The sequence below is a fragment of the Neomonachus schauinslandi genome, chromosome X (genome assembly GCF_002201575.2).
Source record: "Neomonachus schauinslandi chromosome X, ASM220157v2, whole genome shotgun sequence".
Classification (NCBI taxonomy): domain Eukaryota; kingdom Metazoa; phylum Chordata; class Mammalia; order Carnivora; family Phocidae; genus Neomonachus; species Neomonachus schauinslandi.
In genome coordinates, this window is record NC_058419.1 from 694,629 (window position 1) to 704,950 (window position 10,322).

General features: G+C 40.8%; 2 protein-coding genes across 4 annotated transcripts; both read left to right on the forward strand.

Moving 5' to 3' along the window:
* The first annotated feature begins 387 nt into the window (after positions 1-387).
* Positions 388-9,511, forward strand: CMC4 (C-X9-C motif containing 4). Of its 3 annotated transcripts, none has more exons than XM_021682736.1 (3): positions 388-630; positions 7,383-7,450; positions 9,157-9,511. In XM_021682736.1, the coding sequence occupies exons 2-3, from the start codon at positions 7,393-7,395 to the stop codon at positions 9,303-9,305; spliced, it is 207 nt and encodes a 68-aa protein (XP_021538411.1). In that variant the 5' UTR covers positions 388-630; positions 7,383-7,392; the 3' UTR covers positions 9,306-9,511. The 3 variants fall into 3 exon arrangements, with proteins under 3 accessions (XP_021538411.1, XP_021538419.1, XP_021538402.1); XM_021682744.1 differs by lacking the exon at positions 388-630 and adding an exon at positions 5,708-5,763; XM_021682727.2 differs by lacking the exon at positions 388-630 and adding an exon at positions 6,176-6,449.
* Positions 5,274-6,171, forward strand: MTCP1 (mature T cell proliferation 1). Its single transcript, XM_021682715.2, has 4 exons — positions 5,274-5,473; positions 5,593-5,763; positions 5,845-5,896; positions 5,985-6,171. The coding sequence occupies exons 1-3, from the start codon at positions 5,369-5,371 to the stop codon at positions 5,890-5,892; spliced, it is 324 nt and encodes a 107-aa protein (XP_021538390.1). The 5' UTR covers positions 5,274-5,368; the 3' UTR covers positions 5,893-5,896; positions 5,985-6,171.
* Positions 9,512-10,322: the final 811 nt, after the last annotated feature.

Sequence of the window (10,322 nt, forward strand, 5' to 3'; positions counted from 1 at the left end):
GGCGCGCGGAGGCGGGGCGTGGGGCGCGGGGGCCGGGCGGGGCCGGCCCGGCGGCACCTGGGAGACGCCCGCGCCGGTTGGGGCAGGCGTGGCCGTGGGGCGGAGGGCAGTAGCCGGCCGCGGTCAGGGCGTCAGGCCGGGTGGCGGGGTGGGCAGGGAGGCGGCGCTTGCGGGTCGTGGGCCGACGTGCTCTGTGAGCGGCGCCCCGGCGGCCGGGCCGGCGCCTCTCGAGCGCCCGCGCCCATTTTGCCCGCCCGCTGAAGAGAGCCGTACGCGGCCTACACGCTCCGGGGACAGCCCTTTAAGGCGGCCTCGCCGCGCGCGCCGGCCTCCTGAGCCAGGGGGGACGCTCTTTTGAAATTCGGTCCTAAGACAGTTCAGGTTTTATTTTATTTCGCTTTGTTTCCAAGTTACGGCCCCTGAATTTTGTACAACTCTCCCTGGACCACTTCCGGTTGCCGGCCCTCGCCTCATAACTTCGGTTCGGGTGACCTCGGCCCGGGATGCCCCTCGGCTCGCCCCAGGCTCACGTCCCGATCCTGGCTTGAGTGGCCCAGGGCGGGGGACCTGGAAGTTTTAGCCTCGCTGCTCCTGAGGCGGATTAATTAGCCCAAGAAACATTATATTCATGTGAGTAACCTCTTCCAGAAACAGTGCTATACTGTATCTGAAAAAGTATCACTCTTAAGCTTGGCTACTGCTATGTTCTACAAAGGCTTTTAGGTATCTTATGTGTTCGATACAGGGAACGGGAATGAGGGACTTCAGTTTTTATTGAAGGTCTCAGCTGTATCGCAGTCGATATCCACAATATAAGTTTCCTCAGCTCTCCTTGTCTTGATGATATCAGACATGGTGAAATTCTATGTAAAAGTAATTTTCTTTTCAGGAATGTCAAACGTGCCACGGGTAAAAGTACAGATCTTTCAACTCCCAAGGTTAGGAATTACACGTGGATTTTAGGAACCATTCTAAATCAAAGAAAAATACATGCCGTGCCGCCTCCCACAGCCCATCAGTGTTTATGTTTGTTTGATCTGGTTTTCTATTCCCTGTGCAGTGTTGAAGCCAGGCAGGCATGGCAGTACTGGAAAGGGAACATTCCCAAGATGCTACTTGAAGAGGTGTTGATGCTTTGCTCTTTTCTCCCAACTCAGTTCCAATCCAAGTCCCCCCACAAATACGGCCCGTATCCACTGAAATTATCTGTGACATATATACCAGCAACCTCCATTTTTACCTAATGCTTAAGGATCACATGGCACCTCTTTCCATGATTCGTCTTGATAATGATGAAGATTGGGCAAATCTTGAAGTGTGCAATTACATTGGACCCATCTAAATTTTCTCTTAAGTTTCAATTTTACACCATATATTATGTCCAGTTACTGTTCGTGGCTTGTATGCCCTGCCTTAATGGGACAACGATGGCTGTTCTCATTATTATGTTTAGTAATAGAATATTTTGAGTTTATAAAGTGCCTTTAGGCACCTTCAAGAGAAAAAACACCTTTTCTTTGTTGTTGCTGTTAGTCAATCTCAAATATCAGAACAACATTCTCTAACTTCTATAATGCTCATGACTGCATTTTTACAGTTCTAAATGTTTAATTGGAGTACAGAGAAGGACTATTAAAATTTATGGCAAGCTTATTTTGTGCTAGACACTCTACCAAGCATTTATATACCTTTCTATGTAAACTGCCCCAACTGGAATCAGACTCTACAACTTCCTACCTGTGTTGTGACTTCATGCAAGTTACCTAACTTCTCTATGCCTTACTTCCCTCATCTTTAAATGGGGGGGGTAATGACAGTATCCATCTAATCAGGTGATAGTGAAGATTAAAAGAGTCAATATACATATAACATATAATAAGTGCTAAATAAGTGCTGACCATTATGATCAGTATGTTGTTTATTTCTCATTTTACACCTCAGAAAACAAGTGTAGAGAGGTTAACTTCTCCCAAGTCACAAAGCTATTAAGTGGCAAAATCTGGATTCATACCCAGGCCAGGCTGACTCCAGGGCATGCGTTCTTAGTAACTTCACCCATTGTAATTAAATCAGTGTATTAATTCACTTCAAAGAAAATAAGTATATCCAACTAATTAATGTTTAAAAATTGTTCAAACACCTGGAAATTGAAGTAAATTATATTTTTCTTAAGGAACCCTTTCTATGTTGTATATCGTCCATTTAAAACATAATTTATGAAATGCCTTACTAGGAAATAGTCTGTCTAGGCCAGTATGGTCTCTGGCCATGACATCAAGGTGACCCCCATGGGGACAGTCAGCTTTAGTGCCTTACTGGATGATAAAGCCATATAAACACTTTTTGAATCCATTTGAATTTGCAGATGGTAGTTTTCCTTTGCGTTGAGTGGAAGAGGTTTATGTTGTGTATTATACTGCACGTTGTGCCTGAGTTTATCTTGAGGATTTAAGAGATTCATCTTAGTTCAAGGGGTTCTGAATTTTATGAACAAGTTTCATGTGCAGAAAAATGTTCTCTACTCAAATAAATTTGGGAATTGTTAAAGTTTCTTTACTGTGTAACTTGCCAGAGCTTTTACTACACTAATAAGCTTTATGACTAAAAGATTCCCAAACTTATTTGACCAGGGAAAAAGTTAGGGGCAAGTGTTCCAAGAATCACATTTTAGGGAAATGGTTTGCAATTTATACAATCTATGATTTTATGGTCCTTCATCTTAATCTTAGTCATTCAGCCTTTGCTTTTCTCTGGTAAGGATGTTGTTGGTTCGTGCTCATATGGCAGCATCTCGGTGAGTGGTAGCACACACAAGTCCAGGGTCATGTGCTGGAGTTTGTTCCCAGGCTCATCCTACTGATGCCCAGCATGTTGGCCTTCAGGTCACAGCAGCACATCACACTGCCTTTCTTAGAATATTTTGTAGTGACTCATAGGCCTCTTTGTAGTAATTCATAGTAACTCAGACTATCATCTCCAATTTGTTTGCCCTCTATACCACTGGAATCATTTCCTTTTAATGTCAGTGTAACCAGTAAAATTTTGCTTTTTATTCAAAACAAATTTAAATGTCAATATATTAGTTGTTGTCTATCTGTGAATGGACCTGTCTGTGAAGGTGAGATGGTACTGAAACTCTTAACACTTGGTTTCTTTTTTTTTTAATGGCCATACTTATTTCTTTTGTACTCAAAATCCAGACTTTAATATTTTTTTCACATTAGTATTTACTTGGTTTTTGTTTGTATCTCTCCTTTCCAAAGCCCTGGGGAAAAGGAGAGGCAGAACAATTGTATCTGCTAAATGGAAAAAAAAATGGCTTTGAAAAAATATATAGGTATATAATATACCTAGAGAATCCATCTCTGTCCATGTATGTGTGGTCTTTATCTGTTTCCCCTCTCAGCATACATATCCACTCACTCACAGGAACACTGACTAGTATTGAGACTTAGGGTGCCCAGTACTACTATTATCGAAGAGCTTATAATACTGTATTTGAGGGGAGACAAGGCTTGTGAAATAAGCAAAGCAAATATGCAAAGGCAATTTATAATTAGAGGCCAAAATATGAGCTTGAGCTGAGACATAAATGCTGCAGTAGACCTAAGAGGCAAGAAGTTTTCATAGAGAAGGTACTGAGATAAACAGAATGGCCTGTGGAGGCATTTTAGACAAGTAGAAAGCTAGAGCAAGGATTTGGAGCTAGAAATGGGCCTAGTATTTAGGGGAAAGTTTGTCTCAAATATGGTGGTAGTGGTGCTTGCTGGAATTGGTGACAGATAGGATGTAGCAACTGAAGAAGAGGAAGAAGTCCAAGATAACTCAGAAGTTTTGAGTCTGCAAGATCAGGAGAGGTGGTGTTGCCACTGAGAGAAATTGGAATTTGGTGAAGGAGAAGGGGTTCTTTAGGTGAGTTTGAAATGAGGGAGCCCTATAAGATGGGAGCTTACAATAGGCTCAGAGTCAACTCCAATCAGGGTACAATGGGTGAAGCAACTATGATGCTCTTAAATTATCCACTGAAATCAGACCATTTCTTAAGATCTTAAGAGATCTACTTGGAAGGTGAACTAACAGTGTTAAGAAAAAAAAAAATCAAATTGTTGTCCTTGAAAAGAGGGCTTGGTTTAGCCCAATTAATTCTTTCTGGCTTTTTCCTGGGCTGTATCATACTGTGTTCTGGCATCTCAGTTGCTCTTGACAATCTCAATAATGGTTTAACAACCTCCTGAGATGTGCTGCAGTTGCTCTCCTACCTTAAGGCCACCCAATGAGAATAGGAGGCCTTTGTTTTGTGGGGCAGATGCCCCAATGCTGTTATCTGCTCTGTCAAAGGTAGAAATACAGGGAAACGATGCCATGATGCTAGGAACCAGGTACAAACAATTCATTCCTCCAAAATGCAGGTCAAGTAATTGTGAGGCCCTGAAATGAGATCCAGAGCTAGGCAGAAAATCCTTATGGGGTTAGAGCCGAATCTGCATTATGGAAAGAGTTTGCCCAGGAGGTTTGCTTCCTTTACACCTCTCAAACGGCAGAGGGGTTTTTCTGGCCTTCTGACTTGGGAAATCAGAATTTAAATGCACACCTCTGTGGAAAAATGGGTTCCTGTGACATCCTGAAGCATTATCAAAATGAAACAAGGACCTAGATGGATAACGATCATTTGCTCTCAGCTCCAAATCACCATGATCCCCAAAGTCTTTTGCAGCTTCAAAATTCCATGAAGCTACCTTAAATATTTTCCTTAACATGAAAACCCCCTTCTGGAAGTGCCCAACTGCTATAAGTAACCTTTCTAAGTAAGCCGATAAATAGGTTGCTTGTCCTTAAAACAAACTTTTAATTTACAAAGCGATGCACATAATTCAGCCTTCACAATCCTTTAAAATGGAATTGCTTGAAAGGGGCTTTTACCTGGGGAATATGGCACACGTGTCCATTGTTGCCCAAATAAGTGCCTGTGCATACTCTGTTGCTACCTACATTTTGTCAGATGCTGCTTTGTGAGTGCAAAGACTGTGACACCACTGCCCAGCTTCCTGAGGTGCTAGTCCTACATTTCCACAGAACTCCCCACTGAGCTGAGGAGCTGAGTGCTTCACAGTCAACAGTTAGCATGACCTGAGGCTCTGCTGAATGTCACTTCAGTGTCTTGCAGGGAGCTTCAGATAGCCTCGGCTCTATTTAGGCTGTGCAAGTAGACATATAAGAGTTTTGTTCTGGTTGGTGGTTGCTAGTACCAGGTCACCTTGCTCACTGGTGAGTTCATTCAAACCCAAAAAGTCACACCTGTGTCCTGTGCGCGGGTGCTGCAGGCTTAGGTGGAGAAAAGCAGGGCTAGAATTGGAACCCAAAGCCCAGAATGGCAGGAGAGGATGTGGGGGCTCCACCCGATCACCTCTGGGTTCACCAAGAGGGTATCTACCGCGACGAATACCAGCGCACGTGGGTGGCCGTCGTGGAAGAGGTAACTGTTTACATTTTGCTTATTTTTTTAATTGACTTTGCTTTCAAGCAACTTGGTGTCTAACCAGTCTCAAAATCCTGAAATCTTTGCTTTTATTTTTGTCATTTTTTTCCCATTAGGAGACGAGTTTCCTAAGGGCACGAGTCCAGCAAGTTCAGGTTCCCTTAGGTGACCCAGCTAGGCCAAGTCACCTTCTTACCTCCCAGCTACCTCTCATGTGGCAACTCTACCCTGAGGAACGCTACATGGATAACAACTCTCGCTTGTGGCAGATTCAGCATCATTTAATGGTACCCATGTTGCTTAATCATTTTCCATTGTATTGGGGCTCTTACAACAGAGTACTCTATAAACTTTTCTTTTTCTGACAGGTCAGGGGAGTACAGGAGCTGTTGCTTAAGCTTTTGCCTGATGATTAACCTGGTATGTATTTCTATTTCTCCCCTGTTCTCCCTTCTTCTTTTTCACTCTATTCAGTTGTGGTGATTTTAATGATCTATTTTTTTTCCAGGTGCTGGGATTCTAGGAAGATATGCTCCTCTGTTCTGTTCAGTATATGGCAATCACTTCATCCACCACTGCAGTGCACCCACCTGTGGGCCTGTGGGGAGGGAGTGGGTTGAAAAACTGCTCAAGAACACAGAAGCTTAGGAAGGGTCATGAAGAACACCACAAATGGAACTGCAGAGAGGGGGTTACGTAGGCAGAAAGCAAGTCAACAAAAGCACTTAGTCAGGATACGTAACTTGAAATTGACTCCTTTGGAAATTGCCATAGAACCTTTAATGGACATCATCAGCTGGAACTGGGATCTGATGAATCCCACAAAAGTCAGCACCTGCTACAGAACAGATGCCCTGATCACCAAGGACTTGGTACTGATTTAGAGAGAAGAGAGCAGCTCCTAGCAGCATCAACATCTATTTGTCGCTTATTTGCCCTGCAGCAATTCACCTGCCTTTCCTTCCCCCATCCTGTAAATATCCTAGGTTTTGCTCCAGTGTTTCCCCTCCCAGTACTGACCTAACTTGGATCTACTGAGAACTTAGGGGGCTCTGAAAAAAGAGGAGGTTATTTGAATTAATGACATTAGCTACAAAGGCTCCTGGGCCTTTTTCCTTTCTGAAATTGTGCCTTCAAATTATTAGAGGTTGCTAATCAAAATCGTGGGCACTTCAATTCATTCTCTGGTTACAGATATTTTAAATAAGTTGGTTTCTGTAAGAGCTTCAAAAATTATTTTAGCTGCTTAACTAGCACCTTTCTCAGGAAGTAATAATAGCACCAAATATTGCTGATTCCTAGGAAATCATTTACTAACTGATAAAGAATTTTCTGAGTTAAAGTAGTCATAACTGTTTATGTACATTAAAAGTAAGGTTTTACTTTCTAAAAAATCTTGGGAATCATAGCTACCATGTATTGAATCCTTACTGCCTTCCTTCCAGGCACTATTCTGTGCACTTTATATACTTTATCACACTTAATCCTTCCATTAATGCTTTGAGGTAGGTAGGAATGGTCCCCATTTTACTCATGAATTATAAGGAAAAAGGCTCAAGGAGTTTAATCATTTACCAAGGGTGGTTCTGTGAATGATAGATCTGAGCAGTGGACAGGCCTATTTGGCTGTGGCATCGGCTCCTCTAGCCCACAATTGGTTTACAATATTCAAGATGAGGTGATTGAATTCACGGTTTTATTTTCATGTAAAGCTATTTATGTCTTCCAAATTGAATGAAATGGATATTATAAAAATACAGTTGATTCATCCTATGAATGGGAAGAGTATTTTTTAGTGCAATTGTTTTCTAGCATACCTGGTTGTCTCAGAAGAAAATTCCATCTAGAGGGGCTTTAAAGTCTTTATGGATAAAAGACAAAATAAAAATCATTTTTCTTATTTTAGTTTTCTGGATATGCCGCAGAAGGATCCGTGCCAGAAACAAGCCTGTGAAATACAGAAATGTTTACAAGGTAGTATGTTAAATGCTTTTTTATATTTTTTCACTTTATCTGTGAACTAACTACAAGAGACCAATTTTTCTTTTTATCACAAATGATATGAGCTCCTCTCAAATGTAATATTTCTGTAATTATCCTGAAGATTTTTCTCATTTCATCAAAGATGCAGAAAATAAAAAGTGATATGATCCAAGCTTCGTGTTTGCAATTCTGGTTGTACATTAGAATCACCTGAAGAGCTTTAAAAAAAAGCTCTTGCCTAGAACAATTAAATCAGACTTCCTGAGGATGGGTTCTGGGCAGGATTCAGTCTAAAAAGCTAACCAGGTTATTTTAATGTACAGCCAGAGTTGAGAATAACTAAGCTGAGCAAAGTCCTTTTTTAAAAAGACTAGTTTTAAATGGGTTGGTTATACTTCACTGTGGCTGACAACCCACTTCTTAAAAGCAATCAGGTTAGAAATGGGGGTTGAAAATACAATTGGAATTCAGGTTGCCAAAGTCAGCAACTAAGTCTTAAAGGCAAAAGCAAACTTCAACTAAAGCATATTTGATGTGATCTGTCCACTTGATTTTTTCCCCCAATTTGGTTTTAAATTGGCCAATAAGTTTGACCAAATGCTAGAGGATTTTATATTTTTTTAAAATCAGCACATGATTATTGGCAGAAGAACAGATAGAAAAAGCTACAAGGCTTTCTGAACTTCAAAAGTGACGTTTTTGATAACTTTTCCCATTATTAAAGTAACAGATAGAGATGGATGCCCATGAAAATATAGAAGGGTCTGAAGGAAAAATGTTAAGAATTTACCCAAAGATTCACTACTAAAGAAAACTCTTGTTTGTGTATTTCCTTTGACTTTTAACTTTCATTCTTAGACTTTTTATGATGTAAGCAACATTTCATAAAAATCTTAATCTAAAATGTTAATGTATAATGATAGTAATGCTACTTTATTCATCCTTTTCTTTCCTTCCTCCAAATTTAAGAAAAAGGAAAATGTTTTTCACAGCTTCTTTTCCCAAATAAATTCTTACCTTATTTGAATTAGCAACACATGGCTACAGTGTGGGAGGACTGAGGGCTGTATTCTTTCTAGTCAGAATTGGGTTTTTTTTTTTTAATCCTGGACTAACTCCCATGCACCCCATTTTAGCACCAGGGGACTCAGATCAACTGCAGCTGACCTAGAACCTTTAGGTCAAGTTCTCCTTGACTTAAGGTCTATGTATAGTAGGGGGTCTACAAAATATTTTCTGTAGAAGGCCAAATAGGAACTATTTTAGCTTTGGAGGCCAGAAGGTCTTTGTTGTATAGTGTGTGGGTGGGTATGTAGGTGTGTGTTTGCAACCCTTGAAAAATGTAAGAACCATTCTTATCTCACAGCTGTAAAAAAGAGTTGAACTCTATCCAGAGGCTGCAGTTTGCCAAACTCTGTTGCACTTACAGCCACCACTGTCTTAGAAAAGGGCACGTAAGCTATTAACTCAACCTTAAAGAAAAGGAAATTCATATATAAAAATAGCTTTCAACCACTTTGTAAATCATGCTTTTTTTTCTAATTATCCTGTTGACTGGTCTGTATATCAGAAAGAATTAGGTGGACTTGGGTACATCCTCTTTCTTCCAGGTCTGTAGAGTGGGAAGCACTGATCTAAACTTCCCTGTGCCTTAGTTCTCTGAGATCATGACTAGGGTCTGCCTGTCTGTTTTTCAGCCAACAACTACATGGAATCTAAGTGTCAGGCTGTCATCCAAGAACTGCGTAAGTGTTGTGCTCGATATCCTAAGGGAAGATCTCTCGTCTGTTCGGGATTTGAAAAAGAAGAGGAAGAAAAGCTGACACTGAAGCCTACATCAAAGTAAAGTTCTGCTGAAAAGTTAAATGCTGCACCATGTATCCACCAAGCAAGTTTTGTCTTCCTGACTCTCTTCAGGCCAGGTAGCAGCAAATATCAAATAAAAAAGTCAACTATAAAAGTTAATGAATATGCCATCTATGCAGAACAGATAGACATATAAATATATTAAATATGTAGAATGTAATAAAACTGAGCTGCTAAAATAAACCTGTTAAGTGAAAAATTTTTGTTTGGTACTTGTGATATTGTGACTTATAAGACATATATATTTGGTCTTTATCTCCTTTCCTGGTACAGAGCTCCTAAAACTCTTGAAATTTCTTAAGTGATAAGAGTGATAAACATGTCTTGTAACTTTAATGAGGTAACTTTTGGAAAGCTCCTAAGTAACCTGTGGATGGGGACTGGTTGCCAGGGGAACCGTGTGATTAGAGGGTTGGAACTTTCAATCCCCCACTTCCCTCCCACCTCTGGGGGGGGAGAGGGGCTGGAGGTTAAATCAAACACCAATGGCCAATGATTTAATCAATCGTGACTGTGTAATGAAGCCTCTATAAAAACCCAAAAGGACGGAGTTTGGACAGACCCTGTCTGTGGGACCTTGCCCTTTGTACCTCTTCACCTAGCTGTTCATCTGTATCCTTTATAATAAGCTGGTAAATGTTTAAGTAAATGTTTTTCTGAGTTCTGTAGTTACTCTAGCAAATTAATCAAACCCAAGGAGGATGTCATTGGGAACTTCAGATTTATAGCCAGTAAGTCAGAAGGACAGGTAACAATCAGGGCTTAGCAATAGGTGTTTGAATTAGGGGCAGTCTTGTTGGACTGAGCCCTTAACCTGTGGGATCTGACACTAATTCCAAGTAGATAGGGTCATAACTGAATTAAGTTTGTAGGACACCTAGTCAGTGGCCACTGAGAATTGGGAGAATTGCTTGGCGGTGTTAGAAAAAAACACATGAGTACTAAATGTATTTGGTTTTTTAGAAAAGATTTTATTTATTAGAGCATGAGTGAGTGG

Coding starts and splice junctions, on each gene's coding strand:
- MTCP1 (XM_021682715.2), top strand. CDS start 5,369: ATGGCAGGAGAGGATGTGGGGGCTCCACCCGATCACCTCTGGGTTCAC. Junction 5,474..5,592: donor GGGTGGCCGTCGTGGAAGAG/GTAACTGTTTAC, acceptor TTTTCCCATTAG/GAGACGAGTTTCCTAAGGGC. Junction 5,764..5,844: donor AGATTCAGCATCATTTAATG/GTACCCATGTTG, acceptor TTTTTCTGACAG/GTCAGGGGAGTACAGGAGCT.
- CMC4 (XM_021682736.1), top strand. CDS start 7,393: ATGCCGCAGAAGGATCCGTGCCAGAAACAAGCCTGTGAAATACAGAAA. Junction 7,451..9,156: donor AATACAGAAATGTTTACAAG/GTAGTATGTTAA, acceptor TCTGTTTTTCAG/CCAACAACTACATGGAATCT.